The 27,355-nt window shown below is 44.5% G+C and overlaps 1 protein-coding gene across 1 annotated transcript in view; it reads right to left on the bottom strand.

Annotated features, from left to right (window-relative positions):
- The window catches only part of dym (dymeclin), a 76,092-nt gene that overhangs the window by 26,578 nt on the left and 22,159 nt on the right, over positions 1-27,355 (bottom strand). Inside the window, exons 9-13 of the mRNA XM_048258628.1 lie at positions 14,903-15,088; positions 14,536-14,714; positions 12,733-12,858; positions 10,020-10,133; positions 9,837-9,931 (exon numbers count right to left, since the gene is read on the bottom strand). Coding sequence (XP_048114585.1) covers positions 9,837-9,931; positions 10,020-10,133; positions 12,733-12,858; positions 14,536-14,714; positions 14,903-15,088 — 700 coding nt within the window. The remainder of the gene's footprint in view (positions 1-9,836; positions 9,932-10,019; positions 10,134-12,732; positions 12,859-14,535; positions 14,715-14,902; positions 15,089-27,355) is intronic.

Here is a 27,355-nt window from a genome sequence, read left to right as displayed (position 1 = left end):
GCCATTTGGTTAAACTCTATAATGTGATGCACATTCATAATGTGATGCACATTTACAAGTTGTTTTCACAAAAAAAATAAAACCCTTTCATGGCAAAGTGACAGCTAGTATGCATCTCTGTTCTCTCTTCTTCCTCATCCCTGAAGCGGGGATTTACTTAGCCCGCCCGTCTACGCCTCTGTCACAAAGGTCCGCCCACCCCGTCACTGCCTAAAGATTCTAAAGAGCTATTTTCCTGTTTGCCTTGAGTTTTCCACTAACGTTTGCGAACTCTCACAGTCGCAAGCAATTTGAGGAGGTAGTTCTCCGCAAATCTGTTGGGAGTTGGATAGAGAGTTACCGCTGACTCGGAATGTTTTAAACGTATCTACCAAACAAACATGTAAGCTGTGAACGTTCAACTCTGCTCAAGAAAGTTGAACATACCTCAGGCTTTCCATGACCATGGGAATCCTGATTCCAGCATAAATTGCTTGAGGAAGGATCTTCCTTTCAGTCCACCACCCATCTCTGACACTTTAGCCATCAGCCGTCTGCTGAGGCAGGAGATGTGGTCGATAGTCATTGACCTTCAGTCAGTGGCAACCACGCAGAGTGCACAGTGTGTGTGTGTGTGTGTAATATGTGCAATGGCAGACAGAGCTGTGTGAGGCTGATGGAGGGCGGTGTTAAGCTACAATAATGGCCCCTCATCCATCAGCTAGATCATGCCTCCCATGCCTGGCCTTCAGTTGCATGCTTCACTCACATACACACATGAACTCTCTCTCTCTCTCTCTCTCTCACTCTCTCTCTCTCTTTCTCTCTCTCTCTCTCTCTCTCTCTCTCTCTCTCTCTCTCTGAAGAGTCTTTTAACTGGGTCATGTCAAGACAGACTTCTGCAGCCCAATGTTACAGTGCTGATCAACTCCATCCATACTTTCAGAGAGCGGTGAGCCCTGGGAGAGTTGTTTGTATTGGAGATGCACAAATCCCAATTACACTAAGCTGATGTCTCTCACACGTCCACACTGTTAGAACTGTTATGGAGGTTTTTTCCATATATGTGTTGCTACACAAAAGCAATACAAGACCCAAAAACCATTCAAGAATCCTTACAGAATCCCAGATACAGGGTAAAAAAATAAATCACGTATAAAACAGGCGCAGCATCTCTCTCTACTGGTTGAATGCAGACAGGTGGAACACGGGCACTGGCCGGGCCTGGGCTTGAGTTTGGAATCCAGGGTGGTTCACTTTGTCACTGACTGATGGGGAGCTGTGGCAGATCAGGCCATTGTTTTGGCAATGGGCTGTGAGGCAGCCTGTTCCATTGTTCCATGTTTAGTCTAGACAGAGTGCCTGGAAGCTGTGTCAGGCTGACCTACTGAGAGAGCAAATTGTCTGGCCATCGGCGCAGAGCGCAGACACACACGCACACGCGCGCCCCCACACACACATACACCCCCTCTCTGTCTGTCTCTGTCTCCCTTTCCCCCACTCTCTCTCGATCACACACAGGCAGACAGACACACACACACACACACACACACACACACTCTCTCAGCATCTCTCTGGGTTTATATAAAAAAGACACAGTCACATCCTCAGACTTACACGGCGCCGTTTTTTGTGAAACCGGTGAGGTTTTGTTAACGGTTACGCCCTGCGTGTACACGACGCCGGCAGTTTAGGAGACTGAAACCGATCGTTCGCCGTGTAGACGCCTGTAGGTACGAAGCCGGCAATTTTATAACGACATATCCCCACCTCTCAACTCAGCCACGGCACTCAACCTGACATGCTGCTTGTCAAAACAAACCAAACCATTTATTTATCATATTAAAATGTTTTTTCTTTCCCCTGTCATGATTTATGTGCACAATGTAGCCTATCAGCCTTCAGTGGCTAAGTTAGAAGCACACGTTAGCTTAAAGTGATGGTTCGGAGTAATTTCACCCTAGGGTCATTTGCACCATGACCCCGAGCCAAACATCCTCCCAGAACCTTTTTTCCCTTGGTCGAACCCTGGTCGAGTAGCGCTGTCAGAAACTAATGACGCTCTGCAGTCGTAATGGAACCAACTTTTATCTCGTAAATTACCCCACTAATAATGCCCCAAATGGTACAAAACTTCTACAGTAGTACAACTATGACCTTTAGTCCAATAACAAGGCATTAGAAAGTTTGTGCACCAGGAGTTTTAAGGAGTTTATTTAAATAACACTTGCCTCTGCATCTGCTACTATACCGCTGCGTCAACGTTTCTTCCGTGATTTGGGAAAAGCCCGTAAAAGTAAAAGTAAAAGGATGTAGATCCAGAAATGCACTAATAGTTTGTTGGTAGTCCAGTTTGCAACAATTATTAGTTAACACTAAGTTGTAAACACTTCGGAAAAAAATATTAAAAACTGGATATACCAAAAAACGTTGATGTAATCGCTTCCTGCCAGGACTTTTACGGGCTTTTCCCAAATCACGGAAGAAACGTCGACGCAGCGGTTTAGTAGCAGCGGTATAGTAGCAGATGCAGAGGCAAATGTAAAAAAGAAATCCTTCTGTTCATTGCGCCCCACTTGTTATGTCTCTATTCCCAACTAGTCGGGCCTGGCCCACACTGAGAACAACTGCTTAAGGGCAATCATCATGAGAGAGAGCAGAAAGCAGGTGATGAGTCATACTAAATGCTGTGAACAAGCTAAACAAATTAACTATAGAGTTAAATGCTTTTGCTGACCTTTAAAACTGGGGTTTGACCATTTCCAGGGTTTAACTACTAAGTGCAAAACAAGTTTAAAGAAGCTGATCCAACACTTGCACTCAATCTCAGAGGATGATGAGGTCATTTAATGTTGGCTTCTATATCATTGACAAAATAAACTAGAAAAGCATTTCCTGAAGGAAATACAGTGCATGAAAATGCAAAAAATATGATGTAAAATATCATACAGAGTAAAAATAAATAATGCAGATATAGTTACAATAGGGTTGCTAGCGTACATATGTTGGTTGTTTTGCATATGTTGGCCAAATTAAGTGGGGGCTATGCTGGTTGCTTGGGTAATTCTGTTGGTTGCTATGGTGGTTGCTAGGTTAGTTGTGGTGGTTGCTATGCTGGTTGCTAGGTTAAACTCATTGGTTGCTATGTTGGTTGCTAAGTTGTAACTGTGGAAGTGGTTGCTAGACTGTTGCTAGGGTACTTGAGGTGGTTGCTAGGCTGATGCTAGGGTAGTTATGGTGGTTGCTATGCTGTTGCTAGGGTACTTGAGGTGGTTGCTAGGCGGTTGCTAGGTTAGTTGTGGTGGTTGCTATGCTGGTTGCTAGGTTAAACTTTGGTTGCTGTATTGGTGGCTAGGTTGTAACTGTGGAAGTGGTTACTAGGCTGTTGCTAGGGTATTTGACATGGTTGCTAGGCTGTTGCTAGGATACTTGAGGTGGTTGCTAGGCTGTTGCCAGGGTAGTTATGGTGGTTGCTATGGTGTTGCTTGGGTACTTGAGGTGGTTGCTAGGCTGTTGCTAGGTTAGTTGTGGTGGTTGCTATGCTGGTTGCTAGGTTAAACTCATTGGTTGCTATATTGGTTGCTAGGTTGTACCTGTGGAAGTGGTTGCTAGGCTGTTGCTAGGGTATTTGACATGGTTGCTAGGCTGTTGCTAGGGTACTTGAGGTGGTTGCTATGTTGGTTGCTAGGTAGGTGGTGGTTTAATATAGTTGGAATTGCAGTTAAATAGGTGGATAGTTTAAATGGTTAAATTGTTTAACAATGAATTATTGTGGTGAGGACTTTTATTTTGAAACAGTTGTGGACAGAAGAAGCAGTGGAACAGGATCTGTAGTCTTAAGACAATGAGATCAGAGACGGTTGATAAAGCGAGACGATTCATAAGAGGGTAAATTCTGGCACGTTGTGACGTGGGGTTCGAAGCTGTCACACCCATTTAGGAGTCTAGCGGGAGGTCCAGTGTCTATGTATTCCTATGGGAGAAATAAAATGTTTCACGGAATATGACCAATCCCTTAGCCCTACATTCAGCAATGTAAGTTTTGAACCCATTTTCTAAAAGCCACATATCTCCCTAACATTCCGACATTGAAATTGTATTTTCAATGAAACAAATAAAGACAAAAATAGCTTTGTTCGTGATCTGTCACTGTCTCCTCAAAGCTCTGGTGCACAGCCACCTGTTCTCAGAGGCTCTAGACTCAGAGATGGTTGATAAACTAACCTAACATATTTTTGCTAGAACTAGTAGACTACCAAAGTTGCTGAACATATGTTATTTCAGGTTTGTTTGCAACAATATATAAGTTTAACCAAAGTTCTTAGCTGCTAGCTAGCTAGCGAACATTCCCATTTCATTTCCGTTTACTGTGCTAACGTTAGCTAGCTAGCTAGCTAGCTCGGTTAACGGGGCAAAATGAAATTATTCATTCCGTGTCCGAAAGAGTGTTTCATTGGCATCACACACAAACAATGACTGTAAAATAGTATACAAAATTATATGTTTATGTTATTACTGCTTATTCATAGAAAAGTTTATGTTTTGACACGCCTATTTAGGAGTCCGGAACTAGTGCCATTTCGTTCCATTGGTGAATCGTCTTATGATTCATCTTAGTTAACTATAGAATCTTTGATGAGATTATATGCTTAAAGCCTGAAAAACTGACAGTTGGTGCAGGTGGCCTGGCCACCTGGCCTAGGATTCTAATTTCTTAACAGCCCGATTGTGATGTCATCAGCCCAATGTTAAGTCTATGGGGACATTTTAAGTAGTTTTTAATTAATAGTTTAAAAAGTATAACAGTTACAAAGATGAAAAATACAAAGCCTGGATGTCACAAGTAAGACCTACGTAACAAAGTTTGAATGAAGTTTCTACGTTAAGCGGTTGAAGCTGCATTAACTGCGTTAGAAGAATAAGAATAAGAGCCTAGGAAGAACATTTTCATGCACTATAATAACACGGGCTAGCACAAGGGCTTGTTTGCAGCTGTTAGCACATATGCACTTTACTGATGTACATGCAGTTAGGCCTGCTACTGGCAGAACCCCAGGCTATGCAAATGCTATGGAAGAAAAGAGACCCTAGAGATGAGGGAAGAAGTACAAAGAGATGGAAGCAAGAGCTGAGTACAAGCTCAAACACACACACACACACACACACACACACACACACACACACACACACAAACACACACACACACACACACACACTAACACAGGCATACATGTAGTCTACAGGTAAAGCAAAACTGTTGTGTGTGAAGAGGGTCCAGAGGAACAGGATGATGTTGGCAGAGAGCCACACTCAGACCCAACCCAACCCCCCTTTCCTCCTCTACATGCGTATTCTAGCTCCAGAGCTCTTGGAACAGCAGCACACCCCTGTGGAGAGCCAATGTTGAGCTACCGCGGAAGCCAAGGGACTGACATTCCTCATCATTCCACTGACGCAGTGATGACGTTACCTGAGTCTCCCATGAATTCCATGTCATACACGACCTCACACACGCTCGTGCCAGTGGGGCGGCTGAACATCCTTGACTTTGGGAGTGTCGGCGCTAGGCTTAAGCCTGCGGATGCCCCTGACCTCACCTCATCCTCCAGAAATAGGCAGGCACTTGGGTCTGCACAGTGGACAGAAAGAGCCCAGGGCCCAACACTCAGAACCAGCCATGTGGCGCTATTACTCATAAATCACCAGAGACAGCCCACGGCCGCAAGAAACAAGTTGGCTTTTCCCCATCTTCCTGTGGTCGCCGAAACAGCCCACGAGAGGAAAAAAGAAAGGGAGGGATGCTGGTAGAGGGAGCGGGAGAGGAATAGGAGAAAAGGACAAGACTGCAGACGAGCATGTGGCTCAGAGGACCCATGACAAGCAGTGAGGAAGAGCAGAGAGATGGGGGCACTCTGTGTGCATCGCGTGCACACACCCACACACACAGAGCCAGCCATCGGAGTGTGTGGTCCTGAGTCAGCCCCATCCTGAAAGACTGTCTTCAGGCTTCATGACTAACAAAGCTGGCCATTCATATTTCAAAAGGAACGGCTAGTCTGCCCACAGGAAGGGGATTCCTCCGGCAGCTTGAAGTCATTACGAGGCTGGCCAACTCGCATTCGGTGCTGCAGCACTGATGGGCCCCGCAGGCCAGCTCACAGAGCCTTCCTCAATAGTAAATCAGCCAAACGGCTCAATTTTCCCAGAAATCACAGCCGCCGCCGCCACTGAGGAAAACAATCAACAATCAACCGAGCTGCCACTGGCATTTCGCAAATAAGCAGCCTCCCAAAAACATAAAACTAACAGCTTGTTTTGTTTGGTGTTCTTTGGTGTTCTGATCTCTCAAGGCACACTGGTTAAGAGTGTGAGTGGTTTTTGGGGCACACATAGTCCACCCAGATAAACTGGTGCAGGCACAGAGATGCAGGAGCCTTATTCTCTGTGTTATAGTCACATGAACACCAGGATTTATTGCACACTGGGGTATGCACGGTGGTACTGAACACACACAATCATGGCCACCCCCCACCCCACTCACACACACACACTTAACTGTAAGCACCATAACTCTGCCAAGAGCCACACCTGAGCAGGAGGGGTAGGACAGGGGAACGGTCGAGTGGGGCGATTTCTCTTGGCTTGCCAGATTTGTGGAAATACTCCATTCCATTCTGAGGAGGCTGTCACATTTGCATTTTAAAGATGAGGTCATTCTCCCTTGACAGCCGACGGCACCATTTCAGCCCACGCCAGCTATTGTGCTTGAGCATGTCCACAATGAGAAACAGCCACTTTGTGGAGTCACAGAGAGCACAATCAGAGTGATAGACTGTATGGATTTTATCTATATAGTATTTAAATCCACTTTATGCACTGTTTTGTCGATGCCAAAAGGTCTTGAAAAATATAAAAACACAGAGAGACCGACAGAAGGAGAGAAAGACAGAGATCCAAAAATGATCTGGTATAACAATATCTATCACATGCCACAGTCCAAGTACACAAAGCTTCACCTGAATGCTACTTGAGGTGAGGGCAGCCGTGGCCCACTGGTTAGCACTCTGGACTTGTAACCGGAGGGTTGCCGGTTCGAGCCCTGACCAGTGGGCCGCGGCTGAAGTGCCCTTGAGCAAGGCACCTAACCCCTCACTGCTCCCCGGCGCCGCCGATGTAGCAGGCAGCTCACTCGCCCCGGATTAGTGTGTGCTTCACCTCACTGTGTGTTCACTGTGTGCTGTTTGTGTTTCACTAATTCACCGATTGGGTTAAAATGCAGAGACCAAATTTCCCTCACGGGATCAAAAAAGTATATATACTTATATACTTATACTTTTAACCATAAAGGGGAAAAAACCCAGGAACTCTGACCTTTCCATATTAAGCCATAAACATTAACATAGCTGCTGGCATGAATGGGAGACTAAGTTGTCAAAGTGAGGCAGTGAGACTGACGCAGAGCAATAACCTCTGTTGGCAGGGCTGTTGCCAGGACTCTGTTGGCAGGGTTGCCTAGTGTGTGGGAGTGGCTGGCTCCTGGTGATGTGAACAGAGGTTCTGATGCATCAGTGAGATGGTGAGCTAGAGTTTGGCCAATCTCAGACATGGAGTGTATTACTGGTTTCGTGAAAAGAAAAAAAAAAAAAATATGTGAGAAAAGCCAAGGCAGAACAAGAAGCCATTAGTTTTGTAACTCTAAAGTATATCAACATGAGACTCACTCAGTCTGAAGTTCCTGTGTGCTCTGCATTTGAGGTGCAAAAGGCACTCTGCTGCTTTGTTCCAGGTATAACTGAAGATAAAAGTACGAAGTGCAGACTTGGCAGAGAGGGTGGGCCAGGCCAAGGGTGAGACAAGGGGCTCCATTTCTCTGTCAGCTCCCCACTGTCCCTAATCACTGTGGATTGCCATCTTGGCTTCTGGGTTTCTCCCCAACACAATAGCTCAGGGTTTTGTGGTAAGGGTGGGAGGGCAAGAGAACAATAAACCAAATGAACAATCCTTACACAAGCACCCCAATCAGACCACCACTTAACATTCTGACCTGACTTAAAATAGGACCCTGCTGGGAAACACAAGAAGAGAATACAAAATAAATAGGAATATCATCATAATTAAGGGAGCCATATGTTTTTCTCCTCCTCACTCTAGTCTCAATGTGACACGAGTTTCCCTCTGTTGTGTGTTTGGCAAGTTCCTCAGCACCACAGAAATCTCAATTCAAACCAGATCAGACCAGCGCCTGGCCCAATGTTCCCTGCGAGCATTAGTGTGTGTTTTATTCGCATGTGCGCCTGTATGGCGTGGCGTGAATGACAGAATGCATGTGTGCAAATGTGTTTGTTTGTGTGTATGAGCATTTAAGGGGATATGCATGTACAGATCTCTGTTGTCTTCTAAGAGACCTAATTAAAATGAGGAGCAAAGAGCAAAGTCTAACGTCTGACTACAGCCAGAGACTTTCTAATGTGGAGACACAGCACTCAAAAAATACTCCATAGAAATGCATGGGGCTAGTTTGTCACGCCAATATGGCCGTTGTCTACACATATCCCCCCTTCCTCGACCAAAGCGTCGACATGTGTATACATTGAGCCAATCATGTGGTGTGATGTGAATACATTGAGCCAATCATATGGTGTGTTGTGAAGACATCGTGCCAATCATGTGTTGTGATCTCGCCGCTGGAGCAAGATTGGTGTCGTGAAGCCTTGCGCACGCGCATTTTTACCAAAATGGATGCCCGACGAGTGCCCAAAAAGCGTTGTCAAATGGCCGCCAAGTGGAGGGACTTGCCTAAAAGGACTTTGCTACAGCTAAGACCCAAAGCAAACACATGGGTGGGTCAGCTCAATGCTCCCACACCTCACGTGATGCTTTTAGTTCCTGTAAGAGACACTTTGCTTGTTGCCTGGTTATGCCCTTTGGCCATCTTTTAAATTAGGGCCCTAAGATTTAAAAATCTGGTTGCTAGCAGACATGTGGACTCGAGGACTATTCACTTTCGAGACTTATTTCGGACTTTGCCTCTTTGACTTGTGGCGACTTGACATGTCGAGGTCAAAAACTAAATTCCTGATAGTGGACCAGTCACCCCAGAGATGCTTTCCCTCCAGCGACTAAAAAAAAAAAATAAGCGAACAAGCGCCAGTCAGAGCACAGTTCAGTGCTGCGCTGCCCCCCCCATCGTTCGCCTGTGTGTGCACCAAGAGACAGAAAGCGACCAACATTTAGCTAATAACTAGTAAAGCTTTACTGCAAACTGATTTGCACTCTTGTTAGAAAACGTTTACAATGTCAAAATGCACCAACAGCGTATTTACATAAAGATGATACTTTTCCGAGTCCTCTCCATTAAGATCCAAAATGTCAAGCAAGCATCATGTCATACATGCATCTATTTCCAAAGGAATGAAAGCTGTTTGTGCCAACTTAATTAATGCTTAAAATTGTTAATATTTCGCTATTCAATTGGCACAAACAATGTTTAATTGTGGACTAGCCATAGGAATGGGCTAAAAAAAGATCATTATGAGAATGTGTGGACAGTGGCACACAATGGGCTTAAAGTAACAGTGCACCATTTACAAATGAGATAAACAGCATCACATGTGTAGTATTTCTTAAGAAATTAATACTTTAAAACAAAATTACTGTGTCATTATTATCTTTTAAAATCTGGTTGCTAGTTTAGTAACATTGGGCAAGATCCTAAGCAAAATCATTGGTGGATCTGCTCAAAGCTCCCACGTGAAAGTGTTAACTTTGTTCATGTAGAAAACACTTTGCTTGTTCATGAAGCAATTGGCCCATTGTTTAAATGAGGGCCCTAGGTGTGAGAGTGTGCGAGGCCTCACCTTATGATACGCTGAGCTGCATACTGATGCAGGCAGCGGAACTGGGCCGACATGTTGGCCAGGGCAGCCAGGCAATTGGTGTGGAGATATTTATCCTGCAAGGCAAAGCACAACATGTCAAACTGCACAACAGCCAGTCTGATAACACAACTACCAGTTCTCTCCAGAGAGGGAGCTCCTTACCCTGGTGCGGGTCATGTTGAACTGGATGGTCCGGATCACTACCAGAATCAGCAAACTGCCCAAGGAGATCTCCGTCAACGTGCGCTCTGTGTACCAGGTGATGTTCTTTAGTACCTATGAGGAAAACAAAGCAAGAGTTAAACTCAATGGAAAGGAGGAGTTAGTCAGCTGAATAATGAAAGATTTAAAAGTCTTTAAAAGGAGTGCAGCCATGTGGAAAAAATGAGAGCACACTACATTGCCTATGGTCAGTCTCACCACAACTACAACAATTGTGTATACACACTCATAAAAGTGTGGTGGCATTTCAGAGTTCAGTGGCTCCTGAGCAGCAATCATTATCTGACTCTGAGGTCAATGAGTAAACATGAGTGAGAGACAGACACAGAGAAAATAGGGTGAGACAGAGACAGAGAGAGAGAGAGAGAGAGAGAGAGACAGAGAGAGAGAGAGAATATTCAAACATACTAAAAACAGAAATGAGAAAGAAAACACTGAAAACTAGGGGAAGAGGGGTGAGTGTGTGCATCTCACACACAAAGCATACAAACTATGGGGTGAATTCTCCTATTTGTGCATAAATTGCGCATAAGCTTTTTTAAAGCGCTTTAGTTACGCACTTTTCAGTTACGAACTTTTCAGTTACGCGCATTCTCCCATTCCCGCTTATGTCGTACCCACAGCGCAAAGGTTCTAAATCAAGGTGGCCTTATGAAAGAGGCGTGATTTATTTCAGACTAATCCAACACCTCGTTAATTAAGGTTGATATGAAAACGTGGAACTTTTTTACTCATAACTCTTTTTATGGACATTAATGTTTGGATTTTTTAATATGTGTGGATTACCTAAGTTAATACTAACGTCTGGAGAAAATTTCATGCGAATAGCCTCACTGGAAGTATACTTACTGAAAAAAATGTTGACATGCTCAATCCTTAATTTTTTCCCCGCTGTATATGCAACTCTCAATCAGTTTTTCGGGACCCCACTAGCTTCCTACGACTAAATAATGCTGCTGGAAAAATTTCTAGGGTAAACACTGGACAGACAGACACACACACACACAGAGCTGTGCTACAAACTATGTTACTACAAACAGCGAACTCTGTATCAAAACAAAATAGTTTGTGCAAAGCATAAAAGTATGTTGTGTAGCTGTCTAGTACGTACTCCAGCTACTGCAAAATGGGTGCAGTGCTTAGAAACATAAAAAAGCTTGTTATTAAGACATATGGATCTGTGTGTGTTTTACTAAAATGACCACATACTGGCTAATGAAGATGCATCAGCACAGGAGCGGAGAGAGGAAGACAAATTGTCACTACCCCACTGAGGTGAATATTTAATGATGGCTGGCTTCTGGCTTTCCACAGATAAGCCCTGGAGAGTCCCCTACTGTAGCACCAAGCATAGACAGGCAGGGGCGTTTTTACCGTAACTAAATTCTTAGCCAGACAACAAAATAGAACCAAGCAAAAAGGAAAATAAAACACTGACCTGGCACAAAAACAGTATACTATATGATTGTTAGGTCTAAAAATGTGTCAAATATCTAGTCACATCTATGTCACTCTGACCTGCTGTTTTTAAGACAATATGCAGTGACATTAGCAGCCAACAGACAAAACTTGAGCCAGTTTTCAGCTATTGCACATCCTAACACAGACCGTCTCCTATATCTGTGTGGAGTGAAGGCCTACAGCATGTTTCCCATGGCCAGGTGTGTGCTAAGGTTTTTTTTCCCTTTACCCTTAGTAATCATTAACAATTTCACTGAAATTGTAGGCTATTCATTTAATTGAAATTCATTTGAATTTGCATGTCATGAAATTGCTTCTAAACCTGACTGTATTTAATCTACCGTTTTGCACATTTGATTATATTCCTTGAAACCATATTGGTCAGGAATGTTGCACATGTGCAACTAACAACCAATCACACCTCAAACACTGCACAACACAGCTGCTTGAGCTACAGAATGGGTTCATGTGTGGCTTTCCAACATTATGTGTCAAAATATCAGAGTTTATTGGTGGCAGGGGGCAATAAACAGTAACAAACTTATTGTGGCTTTTGAATGCATAATATCATGGTGGATGTTCTCATGTTAAAAAGTGTGCCGCAAGAGAAAACATTTGTGAAACTCTGGCCTACAGAACAGAAGTGGTACATGAAGTAAGAGGTGCATCACCTGCACTGGCCTGACTAGGGCTTAGTATCATCTTAGAATCATATTGGATTCAAAAGCAATCATATTGGATTCAGACATCAAATCAGATAAACACTCAATACTGTGGGTAAGACCATTGAAGTAACACAACATATTTATTTACTATTCCAAAGTGTATCTTTAAAAAAAGAATATTTAGAACTAAGAAAGGCTGTCTATCAGGATATAATGGATTGTAAAACACAAGATGTCCCCACCCATCCCTTTTGTCTTAAAGTAGCTGCTATTGTGCTTGAAAAGGCAAGACATGGAATAAGTGTAGGTAGTCTGTAGGACAACAGGGGATTACACAAACACTGCCCATGACAACAGCACTTTTCAGAACTGCTTGAGATAGACCAACAGAGAGGAGGGGGAAGGAGACAGAGAAACTTGGAGTTTGAATATTTTTAGGTTATTTCCATAAAGACAGCAATGGTCAGAAAGACGGTGTGTGGTTGTGGTTGTGTGTGTGTGCAATATGCATAATTTTGAATACTTACCACCTCGTGGACAGAGCGGTTGAAGCTGTCATCCTCCGTGAGGATGAGGAGGATGATGAGGGCCATGTACACATGGTGTGAGTTCTTATCCTCCACATGGTAGAGGATCTCTAAAATAGGTATGACCTGTGGGGAGAGGTCTGCATTAGGACTGGGTATGACCTGTGGGGAGAGGTCTGCATTAGGACTAGGTAACTGGGTTTCTCATGCAGATTCATGAACAAGCATCATGTATGAAGCCAGCCATTGTAGAAATGTCTGTGCAACACTCTAAAACACCCATCACTTTAAACCACGTTGTGGAACGGCTGACCCATTTCCCTTGTGCATTTTCCCAGGACCATGTATTATTTTAGTTCAAGGAAATAGAGAAATCTTTTTTGTAAGTACTCGCATACATTTATAAGTGCCAGGTGGTTTGAGTGGCTGTTTACTGATGCTGATGATAGGTTAAATACAATCCTCAAAGAATGACTGAGCATGACTAAAAGCAATTTTCAAGCAAGGGCAGAAAAACAAGCATGAACACACATAAAACTAGAACTAAATGTTTGTTATTAAAGACATGGAGAGTCTGACCGTACATTTAATAGCTTTTGCCATCAGAATATTATATTTGGCAAGATGGGTATCATGACAATTTACACTGCATTTTGATCTGTTATAAAATTCAGCATTTCATATGGTCTGTGCGATGACCCTCTTGTTTGGCAGATATTACCATTTTTCTCAGTTGCTTCTGTGCATTTCTCAAAATCCATACAGTGGATTACCTGCAAAAGTGTGTAACTTGCAAAAAATGTTTAGTTCATGTCTTAAAAGCAAGTATTTATGCCTTCAGAATGAAAAGTCCCTGTGCCATTGTTTAAGGACAAGATAGTGAAAATGGGTGAGGTTTTTGAAGACTGATTGAAAATGAACACACAATGAACTAATGCCTAAAAGTTTTGGGGTTGGGACTATTCCACAAACAACAAGTAGAATGCATTTTGACCACCATGTCATAAGCAATCAATAATGAAAAATTGCTTTTATGATTTGCCAAAGCGACTAGATGATGTGAATTCTGATTTGAGAAATGCACCAAAGCGACTGAGAAAAACTGTAACACAAGCAGTCAAATCTGTGATGCTGCGGAGGAAACTTCTCCTCTTCCAATACAACCTGCTGCCTGCCACTGTCCCCAACCCAAATTCAGAATCTCTCAAGTCTACATTCTAGCATCATATTATGTCACAACTATTTGCGAACACGTTCAGGTAGTCAGAGTTTACCTGGCCAGTAAGGGATTATGTAAGACAACTCAAGACAATAATAATATCCTTCTGCGAGAGGCGGAGATTAATTCGTAGAACGGCACAACTACCCAGTCCTGGACAAGCACAGGAAATTCCGCTAGATCTCCACCTACATGCGGGCGGCCATTTCTAAGCGTTTCTGCCGCTTTTGATATGACTGCAGCTGATAAGGGAGAGCACAGAGGCAGTGCAGCAACAGCAGGAGGTGGTGGTCTAATGGAGATGCTGTTTTGAAGCATTGCTTTAGAGAGTGGCTTCACTGTGCTGGGATCTGTGCACATAGTGCATATAGTATAGTGGTGACATTCTATAAGATTATCACTGATTCAAAAGGCACATGCAGGTCAGGTGGAAGGAAACCTGAGGTTTTTTTTTTACCAGAGGGATAGAAAAGAAATGACTTGGTGGAGGAGGGGGTAGGTATGCGCATATGTGTGTGTGTGTGTGTGTGTGTGTGTGCGTGCGTGCGTGCGTGCGTGCGTGCGCGTGCGTGTCGTGTGCTCACCAGGTTCTCCATGTCAGTGCGGGACAGCATGTAGGTTCTCATGTTCTGATTCTGGTGCAGGAGTGTGTAGAGCAGCAGCGTGGCCTGGTCAGACGTCTGCTGCTCACAGAGCGCCGTGTACAGACTGTTGAAGTTGATCTGGAAGGTGTGTGGTTGTGGTGACGGCATGGATGAAGTGTCTTCAATAACACACACACACACACACACAATAAGAACATATCATTATTTAAATAGTGCTGCTAATGTATAGTTTGTGTCTATGTGTTTAGGGTGTGTGAAAGGACATTTTTTTTGAAAAGCTTATCAAAGGACATGTTTTTTAAGAGCTTTTCATAGCAGGGAGGTGTGGGAGATCCAGGTGACTCACCTTGTGTATTCTTGAAGCACGTGACAGCCTGCCTGTAGGCATTGGGGAGTTCTGGACCATCGGTCAAATTGGCTAGAACGAGCAGAAGGAGCAGGCTCTGATTGGACAGCGGCAGAGGGTTCTGTTCCTGGTCAAGCCCAGGTTTGCTACCGGCTCCACCTAGTGTGAACACCGTCCACAGGCCACCTGGGAAAAGACGTGCGCACAAAGCATCTTAGAATTTAGTGTTTCTATGGCTGGATGACACTGAGAGACTTCACAAACGTACGTTTTGTAAAATAGGATTTCTACTTCTGGCTGTAGTTTTGATTGAGAGTAGTATGATGACAAGCGTCTCATGCTTGATCACCCTCAAGCACACTGTGGATTTTTTAATTTAATTTATATAGTATATTTAGTATTTTGCTTTGTTAGTTTTTCTTATCTTCTACTGTCTCTATTGTACACTGGAGTTTTGTTATATGTTATATGTTTATACTTATATTTACCATTTCTGCTGAAAGTGCATGTTGTGTGTGACGTCTGTATGCTACTGAGACCTTGAATTTCCCCTTGGGGATCAATAAAGTATCTATCTATCTATCTATCTATCTATCTATCTATCTATCTATCTATCTCTAGTATGATGACAGGAGGCCAGGCTTTTCCAATGGCAGGCGGGCGGGCAGTACTAGAGAGGCCGAGCGCTCCTGATAACTACACTCACACTGGCTCTCCAACAGCTCACTTGACTGGACATGACTCAAGCTCTGATTAAAGGCACACTATGCAGGTTTTTTAGCTTAATATGCAAGTTTTTTCGCTGGTTATATGACTTTTTTTGGGTTGAATGGTGGCCGTCTCGCTTCCCCCTAGCGCCTGTGAGCGGAAAAACCACCCTTGCAACTGTGGGCCGGCGGGCCGACGGCCTCAGTGTCAGGAAGTATAACGAGTGTAACAAATTGCTGTACTGCATTCAAATACACATACAGCTAGACTATACGGCTAGAAAAAGGTAGCGATGGAGTTTCTCAGACATTCATCATGACAAAGCCAGCGAAAAAGAAGCAAAAACCGAGAAAACAGTAAGGAAATTGCCAATACGGCATAGTTTACATTTAAGAGAGGGGGACACTGTGTTGTGTTGGAGCTCAGTGCAGCCCCGGCTCCACCGAGAGGGCTTGGAGCTGAAATAAGCCAACTGACAGTGAGTGAGAGAGTGAGTGAGTGAGTGTTTATGTGTGTGTGTTTGTGTGTGTGTGTGTGTGTGTTTTGTGTGTGTGTGTGTGTGTGTGTGTGTTTCTGTCTGTGTGGTTTGAGTCTGATGTCCGTCTCCATTCCTAATGACCTGCGGCTGGCCGTGGAGACCCAGTGTCCAGAAGACTCAGCTTTCCCGGATAAACAGACAGCATTTAAAAGGAAAGTCCAGCATCAGCAGCGCCAGGCTCAGGCTCCCTTCAACTGTGGTCAGAATGTGTGTGTGTGTGTGTGTGTGTGTGTGTGTGTGTGTGTGTGTGTGTGTGTGTGTGTGTGTGATATCTAATGACGCAGACTGTGGTCAGCGGAGCACTGTGGAGATAAGGGAGACTGACCTCTGATCTCTGTCCCACACAGACACCAGTTGACTAGTTCTACACACGTACACACACACAGACAGCCATGAACACTTCCTGACTAGCCCAGTCACTCACGCTCTCTTCCCACACCCCACACTCTCCGTTTTGTCCCTCTCTGTCTCTCTCACACACACACACACACACACACACACACACACACACACACACACACACACACACACACACACACACACACACACACACACACACACACACGTCCTCTGACCAAACTCTGTCTGTCTTCCTTCCCATGGCCTGCCACAAAAACAGAACGCAGTCTCTGCACCGTTGCACGCATAGAGCAATGCAGTAATGAGCCGTAGCGAGGTATGGGGAACACAGCAAATGATGCCACTCTCACAGCTACTCTCTCAACAGCCAAGCTCTTATTAAGCTGAGGGGGAAGCTGAGTTCTGTGGAGAGTCTGTGCTCAGTGCGGATGACACAGGTTTCGTTATTCAGATTTGTGACTATTGACTATTGACTATTCTAAAGCAATGGCTCAGGATAAAAAAACTATTTATACTAATTACCTGATGTATTCATTTAGCAGGCACGTTTATGCAAAGCGATTTGTGTATATATTTGTGTATATCAAAGTCTATTTGTGTGTTTGCTCCCTGCTACTAGAACCTCACTACTATAATAAGAGGGTCATTTATTTATTCCATGTTTCAGCGAATCTCAGCTGATTTAACAATATTTTAATCTCTAATCTCTATTTATATAGAGGTGTAAAGCAAAGCAGATACTGCAATGTTTTCAGTCGCATGTGACATAGTGACTCAGAGCACATGTTTCAATCGGTCGTGATTGCTGTGCTCACACTGCTTGTTCCAACTGCTCCAACGGCAATAGAGCTGATAAGAATGCCAGAGATCCAGCTAAATCAGTCCAGAGCTGGAACGCTACTGGCTACGTTTCTTCTAGTCGGACGTTGTGAGCTGGAAAACAAACTCACAAACAAATCAGATGGGAATTTAGATTCCTAAATTTGTCTGAGGGGCAGAGAAAAGACTTTGCTGCAGAATCACACAATATTATGTCTGACACTGATTGATTGATTCATCTTGACAAAGTGTACCTGAATAGTCGGTGTCTGTAAATTCATAATGGGGTTCGTACTCCTCTACAACAATCCTTCATTGGACGTTCTATACCGTGTCTATAAGGACTGAAGACTTTCCCACGGACAGGACAGGAATGTGAAAGAGGCCCTCCCCATACTGCTGATAGAACTGTTAGGGAGAGCCCACATGCCACACACAGGCCCCAAAGTGGACAGTCAGACAGATCTCCAGGGGCACATGCTGCAGAGCTGTTTTTAGCCGGTTTTATTGTGCCGTGTTCCCTTGGCAGTATGGCAACCGTCCAGCACGTCTGATAGCAGTCGTGTGCCACCACACACTGAGGAAAAACACCACAGTATGGCCTGGCCACCAAATGGTAAATCAACATCCATGATACAGTAGTCTAAGCTCATTTCTCTTGCTCTCTTTCTATCTCTCTCTCTCTCCACCTCCTTCTCCCTCCCCCTCGCTCCCTCCCTCCCTCCCTCTCCCATGCTGTCTGGAGCCATGCAGAGTTGATTATTAATAGCTGGCGCTCTGAACCAGAGCACAGACAGGTATCCTGACAATGTGTGCTGGGGGAATGGGGGCCATAATGGCTGTGAGCGGAAGAATGATTATGATTTTCATTCATTGTCATTTATTCAGTGGCGCGTGCCGGCAGGACAGACAGAGGCGAGCCAGACGACGGCAAGAGGGCCCGCTGACTTATCGCCATGGTGACAGCACCCATGCCAGGTCACAAGCTCGGTCTGATGATGGAGAGGCAGAAAGCAGACAGCGAGGAGCGTGGGGTGGGGTGGGGTGGGGTGGGGAGGGGTGGGGGTTGCAAGGGCCAGTCTGCCTCTCTCTCTCTGGCTGATCGATGCAAATTCAGCACTGGCTCGTTTGACAGCGGGGTGAAGTCAGAATGTGATTAGCCACTTGTTCTGTGCGGAAAGATGAACTGTGATGGGCCAGTGACCCTTCAGCTGGGGCTGGAGGAGGGCCAGAGAGGAGCCTTGCAGAGAGCACCCAGGCACCGGGAGGAGGAGCAGGACAAGGGGACAGTGACGCCCTTCACTGGTTTATATTAACTGGGGGCACAGACAGGCCCACACAGGCAACATAATGTCTGACCATGCAGCCTAGACTAAAGCTCTCACACAGCCCACCTGCCACAGTCATGCACACACAAACTGTATATCACAGTACAAGTTCACCTCACACACATTTGAATTATTTATCTGAACCCACCAATCACACAAGGATTCAAATATTTCAATACAGGTAAAATACAGCTCTGAGACTCCTGGGTACAGAAAGCATTGCCTACACCACACAGCAAGGCTGCCTATAACACCTGATATGGAGCAGAAATTTGCTAGCTGTTTGGATTCTCTCCTAGATAGGCCTAACAGTTCTAACCTACTACTCATTAGTTTGTGAACATGCCCCAGGCTGGTAAATTTCAATATTACCAACCATGCACAGCCCAGAGCAGAGCTATTTCCAAGATTGGGATGATACTTAGTCGTTTTGTCACACACACAAACACACAATAACACAGCATCAGGGCTACATCATGCAAGCAAGTCTGAAGCCTGTCTATTTCTCTCTCCGCCTCTCTACAGGATGTGAGACAGGTGGCCCACTCCCTGTTAGATGAGCACCACGGAGACGCTAGCAGACGCTTCCTTCCTGTGGGCACACACTGTCGCTGTCGCAGAACCAACCCTGCCTTGCCAAAATGCAGCCACAGAAAGACTGCACACTACACAAAACAACAAACCACACAGTCACAGATGATGGTGCTGTTCAGACACTTGTTACTGAATGACACAAATGTCATGGAATATTCATGTGTGGAAGTGCTTGTGAGGAGTGTTCGTGTGTGTGTGTGTGTGTGTGTAAGAGAGTGTGTGTGTATGTGTGGAGAGAGAGAAAGAAAGAGAGAGAGAGAGAGAGAGCATAGCCAGAGAAGCATAGCCTATTGTCAGGGCCTAACTCACAACCAGAGGGCTGCCAATGACAACATGGCTCTGATTCAGGGCAGGAAGCTGAGATGCGTTTCAGAGGAAGAATGGCCAACTCAGGGACTGCAGCACTTCCTGCACTCGTACTATTCACACAGGAGACACAGACACAGGGAGGGAGAGAGAGACAGAGAAGGATATAGAAAGAGGAAAAAAGAGATGAAGACAGGGAGAAAAAGAGAGACAGGGGGGGGAGGACGGGGGGAGCAAAATAGAGTGAACGCATTAGAGTGAGTGAGAGATAAAGCATGGGAGAGGAGGAGTGGGGGAAGTGCTTGGGGCTGTGACTTCTTTCTTTTGCAATCCTCTCACCCAGGTCTCTGCCTGTGTTCTCCAACACACACCCGCTTCCTGTGGGTGAGGTCAGACGCAGGGCAGGAGGAGCTCGGAGCAGGCCGCTCCACGGCAGGATTTATGAGCATGTGATGGGATAACGACAGCAGGGACGAGCAAATACAATCAGACTTAGCATCCAGCTCGGACTCTGGCACAGCATTTACAGACTCAATGTCTGCTGAAGGGGTAACGAAAAAAAAACAAAACATTATCATCATTATCATTTTTGAATCCAAGCCACAAGTTTAAGCACTGCCAAAAACACTAACAATGTGCAGGTGCCCAATTATCCTTTCCACACAAAACAGAATAATCAAAAATAAAAACAATAAAATATATAGTAAACTGACATTGTGCCGGTGCCAAAACACTCCACTGCAACAAGCCTTAATGACCTCCGTCCAGTTGCACTCACACCCATCATCATGAAGTGATTTGAGAGGCTGGTCCTGGCCCACTTCAAGACCTGCTTACTGGACCCCTTCCAATTGGCCTACCATCAGAACAGGAGTATGGAGGATGCCATCTCTAAGGCACTTCACTCTGCCCTGTCCCACCTTGACAATAGCACCACCTATGTGAGAATGCTGTTCATTGACTTCAGTTCAGCATTCAACACCATTATCCCCTCCAAACTTATCACCAAACTCAGTGAACTGGGCATCAATACCTCCCTCTGTAACTGGATTCTGGACTTCCTAACCAACAGACCTCAGTCTGTTAGGTTAGATAACCACACCTCCTCAACCTACGACTGCACACCTGTACCTGGCTCTAACACTATTGTAAAGTTTGCAGACTACACTACGGTGATTGGTCTTATCAGCAACAGCGATGAGACGGCCTACAGGGACCGGACATCGTGGTGCACTGACAACAACCTGACTCTTAACACCAAGAAGACCAAAGAGCTCATTGTGGAATTCAGGAAGTCTAAAGCTAGCACACACACACCCATTCTCATCAACAGGACTGAGGTGGAGCATGTCACCAGCTTCAAGTTTCTGGGTGTCCACATCTCTGAAGACCTGTCTTGGACCCTCAACACCTCTACCCTTATCAAGAAGGCTCACCAGCGTCTCTTTTTCCTGAGGAGATTAAAGAAGGTCCACTTGTCCCCTCAGATCCTGGTGAACTTCTACCACTGCACCATCGAGAGTATTCTCACCAACTGTGTCTCTGCCATCCAGGGCAAGCTATGCTTGTGTAAGGCGCGCAGCATCATCAAAGACTGTTCTCACCCCAACCACAGACTGTTCACCCCACTCCCCCCGGGAGGCGTTACTGGTCTCCCCGCACCCGAACCAGCAGGTTCAGAGGAAGCTTCTTCCCTCCGGCTGTCACCCTACTAGGGCTGCACAATTGTCAATTTTAATCCGCGATCGCGATTTTTGGCTTCCCGATCAAATTTGCGTGATCGGGCGATATTTCAAATCGTGCTTTACCCATAGAACAACAAACAAATCAAAGCGCTCCTTAAACCTGTCTGACCATGTGCCTGCATGCAGCCTACCAATGACAGCTGTTCCCTGCACTGTTCAGCCTGATGCACTGTGGACTAGTGACATTATGTTAACTATTAGTAGGCTAGTTAGACTATACAATAAGCGACGATCAAAAAATCAAATGTGTGGCACAGCAGAAGGCCAAGAGCTTGTCCCTCGAAGCGGATCATCCATTGTTAGAAAATATTTCTGATTTCAGGCAAGTTAAGTTAACCAAAATATAAGCAAAGCAGGGCTCTCAACTCATACCGTGAAACACATCACATGGCGTAAACCACACATGCCTTTTTTATCGCGTTAACTTTTAGTCCTTGTTTGCTTCCTCCGATAGCCTATAGCCTACTGTAATAAGAGTTGAGCTAACGACGGGATCCGTGAATTTTATTCATGTATTTTATAAGCTTCATGTGCAACCTACAATGCATATGCGTTTCAAGACACAGCCTACTCAAAGCGAGTGAACAATAATGAAAATGTAGCCTACTGCGTCAGTGTTTACATATCAACGAATGACTAAACCAGGGGTGTCAAACTGCGGCCAGCCATGCACTTTAATCCGGCCCGCCCGAGCATTTATTAGTTTATCATAGGGCTTCGCTATTTTTTCCAGCGATAGAGCGGCGTTGTGGTTAACTTTAGGCTACTACAAACTGCTTTACACTCTTCTTAGAGAACGTTTACAATGTCAATGTCAAAACAGCTTGTCACATCGAGATACATAGTATCTCCATTGCAGCAGATCTAACTTCACGTTATGCTAGTCCATTTAATTGGGGGGCATTTGGCATTGGGAGAGAGGCGATGGCAACAGTAGTTCCACTACTGACCAATTTTAAACTGTGAGAGGGCACAGCCATAGGCACAGCACTAGCCATAGGCTATTTGAGTGGAGCTGGCAAAGAGTCTTAAAGTGACAGTGCACCATTTATAAATGAATTAAACAGCATCAAATTAACAGTATTTCTTAAGAAATTATTTTTCTACAACAAAATTATTTTGTCATTTAAATAATACAAAACGTTATTATTATTATTATTATTATTATTATTATTTGTGTGTGGCCCACTGGCCAATTTTCAAAACCCAATGTGGCCCTTCAGTCAAAAAGTTTGGACACCCCTGGACTAAACGATTACAGTAAACTCATGAACAAGAAGCAGAGCTTAAGTGGCTAATGGGGGCGTTGGGAGGATTCCGGTGGGCTGTTAGCGTTTTTCCCAAATATTAACAAAGTATACGCACAAAACATTTGTTTGGAAGTTGTTTGGAAGTTTGGAAGTCGCAGTCAAATCTATATTTGCAGTAATTTAGGGGAGTAAATGTGAGGGGAAGAATTTGGGTGAGCCAGATAGCAAGTCCAATATGTTTAGGGAAAAAATATTTTTCTCACTAAAATGAATTAATAATCGTGATAAATAATCGTGATCTCAATATTGATCAAAATAATCGTGATTATCATTTTGGCCATAATCGTGCAGCCCTACACCCTACTGACCTCTAGCTCTGCATACCGGTGACAAACAATCAACCATCCCCCCCAACCACAGCCATTTCTGCCCCTCAACAGACCCCCCCCGCCCCCCCGGACAATTGCACTACCCTATCCCACCCATAGTATTCTATTATTTAGAAATGTACATACAGTCATTACACTTACACAAAGCCACATTCTACTGCCCTTCATACTATTCATCATGCACATACACTTACTCTTACTACTCTTACAATGTTACTGTTTCTGCACTTCAATGGTACTGTTACCACACTGCACATAGCTGTACACATACTGTACATATCTGTAGGAACATATCTGTCGGGTATACTGAATATCAATATGGTTCATACAAAATATTCATATTTACTTAATGTTTTTCTTATAATATATTCTGTTAATACACTGCATATTATTCATACTACTTGTATACTCTTACACTGCTACTACACTGCACATATCTGTACATGTTGTTCATACATTGTTCATACTACATAGCCATATTTATTCTGCTCTTATAAGCTAATACGCTGCACATATATGTATTTACCTATTACTGTAAACCACCTTCTGTAAACCAACTGTATACTTCTGTCTACACTGCACTATATATCTTGTTCTGTCTATGCACCATCTGTTGCACTTCTGATAAGACGCAAACTGCATTCCGTTGTCTTTGTATTTGTACTCTGCACAATGACAATAAAGTTGAATCTAATCTAATCTAATCTAATCTAATCAATGTATAGTGAACAACTCAATACAAGAAAACTTGCACCCACAGCATAAAGCCTGTTATTAAATACATCCTTTATTAAGGAACCCTTAACCTGTGTGTATATCTAAGCCTTATCTAAGCCAGCGACAGACACTGCACGGTCATCAGTCTGCACCAAATCTTCAATTTGTCTCAGAGGCCAAGGTACAATGGGAGACGAATTAAAGGTTGAAAAAGTTCAGGGTCTGAGATTTACTCAATGCATGAAAGTAAAAGTCGCTCTTCAAAGAACATTTTCGGCTGTTTCTGTGCAAAGCTATGCTGAGCCTAACATTATTATCAATTTCATAATATAGGCAGGCCACATGTGTGACATGCGGCCCTCAACGTCATCTTTAATCTGATAAATGAATAGCATGTGAAATGTTAGTGGGTACCCACACACAGTATATTTTTACATAATGTAAATGCATATATATTGATGCACAAGCATATGTTTTTGTTACCAAACTTACACAATAGTTGTGCACTTGAATATCTGCTTGCCATAATGGTAATTCTATTTTCAAAGCTAGTTAATTTGTTGGTAGTAAATAATAATAGAATGCAAAGGCAATTGTGCAATAATATTATTAATATTATGAACATTTACATAGTCTTTCAGTTACAACCTATTGAGAAGGGTCTGGTGTTATGTAATGCTGAAGTGGCCTGAGATTAAAATTAGTTTGACACCCCTGATATAGGCTATTTCAGGCATATTTATCCATGTGAATACTAGTTGTCTCTCACAGACCTAACATTCAGGATGCCTTTTCTCTGCAGTCCAGTCTCTTTCTTGTCTTGTTGTTGTTTTGGTCTTGCGTGATATGCACTGATGGAAACACTAAGGAATAGTATGTTCTATGTGTTATTGTCCCATCCATTTAACTTCAAACCTGCCTTGATGTTGCTGTGGTAACTGCAAATTATCTTCCAAAATGGACAGCTCATCATAAGAGTGCTCCGGCAATTCCCGGGCAGCACTGAATATGGCAATACTCAGGAAACCAAAAAATGCTTGCCGAATATTTCAGTCCCGCTGGGGGAATGCATAAATGAGCACTGTGGGGGGATGAAGGAGGAAATACGGAGCAACACATTAGAGCAGTGAGGAATACTTAGGCAATTTCAAGGGAAGGTTAGGACAAGGCTAGTCTAATGAAAAACTAATTAGAACACTGTGGTTACAATGCAGAGCAACAACCACAACAAAACCAGCCAGCCACAGGGCACAGGCCAGACTTCATTACCCAAACACATGACAGAAATCACAAAAATACTAACAAGGACATCTTTCTCGTCCTCTCTGTCCAGGTCCCCCGCTGACAGTCAGCTTTTGTACAGAGGTACACAGACCAGTTCTCCTCTCCACCCCTCGCAGAGGGCTGCCAGCACTCGATACTAATGACCAGCTGAGTGGCCACCACGGGGGTCCCAGCCACAGTAGGACACAGTTCTACCCAATACAGTCAAGAGCAATTTTTCTCCCGCAGCATGAATTCTGTGACGTGTGTGTGTGTGTGTGTGTGTGTGTGTGTGTGTGTGTGTGTGTGTGTGTGTGTGTAGGAAAGCATGAGCAAGAGAGAAAGTGAGAGCAAAAGAGAGTGAGAGACAGAGCAAAAGAGAGTGAGAGAGAGAGAGAGAGAACGAGGGAGAGAGCGAGAGCGAGAGAGGACTGCAGACACACAGGCTCTGGGGGATTAGGCACAACAGGGGCATCAATCAGAGAGCGCAGACAGCCGTCTGCTGATGGCCTGCTGATAGGCGTCTACCGCCGACAAAGAGAGGAGAGCTTATCTGTGGGAAACCCATGACCGCCTTTCCATTCGCAAAACCCCACACTCTCTTTCAGTCGCTTGCTTTGCTTTTCAGTCTTTGCCTTTTGCTCTCTAATGTCACCAATTTGCTTTCTCTTCCTACCCCAGCACACCACGCACATTTCTATTCTCTCTCCCTCGCTCATCTGTCTTGGTCTGGATGAATCACAGAACATGTTCGACCACAAAGACTGACTCTCTGTCCAGATCCTCCCGTCTGACTGCCAAAGCATTTGTTTACAAACATTTCCCGTTTTGAGTGAAGTTTCGTGAAAAGCTAAGAACTTGCTCCCTTTGGTGTCCCACACTTCTGCAGGCTAAGCCTCTTCTGTGCCATGCTTACATAACACTGCTGCAGGTCACGCTGCAGAGGTCTTGTTCCAATCTAACTGGCCTCTAACTGGACATGAGCAGCAGCTAGTGAAACAAACACTCAAAAACAAAGGAGGTGGAATGTGGAGTTCACTGGGCCCTTGCTCAGGACTCTGAACTGCAGTGCGCTCCCAGCTTTCTCCAAGGTCCTCTCTGTTCCCTGGAAGTTCTTCCTTCCTGACTGTCGGATCACAAAGCTCCCTACCTGCTTCCCCGAGAGGATGACTGGGAAAGCACATGGCCTGAATGCCAATAGGCTTCTTTTGATCAGCAGCCAATCAACACATCGAGAGAGAGAGAAAAAAAAACACAAACACACAGTCAGGGTCTCCAGCCGGCTGCAGGATGAGCAGTTATCAGTGCCAGAAGAGGAAGCCACGCTTATGAATGGAGCGACCAGAAGCCTGCTACAGCCGATTACAGTAAGCAAGGTGTGGTAGCACAAAGACTCCTCATTAAAGGCATACGACACAAGACATAGATAACATATGGACAAATATCTGTGCTTTTATTGTTTTATGGTGCGGTGCACGCTGATGGCACCCTGATGCAATGACGTTCATAATAGCAGGACGAGGTTTTGTGCTTTGACTGAGTTGAGTTTAATTACAGCCAGAGAGTAGCTGTGGCAGCTGGAGGACTGCAGTTGAATTATGGAGGACAGTGGGAGATGCTGGACTGTGGCAGTCATGGAAAAGCTCTCCCAGAATGCAGGGATGAAATAATAACAGCTCAAGCACAGCATGTGGGAGCTGTCTGCCGAAAGGCACATGGGAGGGGCTGCCTCTGTTGCTGAGGAGAAAGTGAGAGAAAGAGGTAAGGAGGGAGGGAGTGATAGATAATGAAGGGAGTGAGAGGGAGAGCAATAAGAGAAGAGAGGGTTGGAGACAAAGGAGGAATGCAAAAGCAAAAAAATAGGAGGGGGGACGAGACGGTATAGTGAGCGGGAGAAAGCTTACATTCAGTGATGAACACTGAGAAAAATACACGCATTGTATTCTTGTCCACTGTGACTGTGTGGACATTCCAACTTCAGTTGACACACACACACTCCTTTCTGTGCTCATCCCCCCTCTGCCTACACACACACACACACACACACACACACACACCTTTGCAACTTTTACTTGTCACACACTCACAAGGAGCCTTCACAACTGGTGCAAATGAAGACGGTGTGCGGCTGTGACCTCCCACTGAACTCTGCATGGTATTCTGCAGTGTGTGCTGCATCCCTCCCACCACTAGCACACAGAGGCATGGGGGGAGAGGGGAGACCGAGGGGCTGAGGGGAGACAGGTTGAGAAACTATTCAAAAAATAAAATAAAGGGAGACATACACAAACACACCCCATCATAGTCTCCCCTGGCACTCAACACCTTTGTTCACATGCACCAAACATGCATCTCTATTTGTTTCAGCCAAAGGATGTCTGTGGTGTCACAGGAACATACAAACACATCTAAAATGTCTTTATTCACCTATGGCTA

The sequence above is a fragment of the Alosa alosa genome, chromosome 12 (genome assembly GCF_017589495.1).
Source record: "Alosa alosa isolate M-15738 ecotype Scorff River chromosome 12, AALO_Geno_1.1, whole genome shotgun sequence".
Classification (NCBI taxonomy): Eukaryota; Metazoa; Chordata; class Actinopteri; order Clupeiformes; family Clupeidae; genus Alosa; species Alosa alosa.
This window is presented reverse-complemented; position numbering and strand designations above follow the sequence as displayed.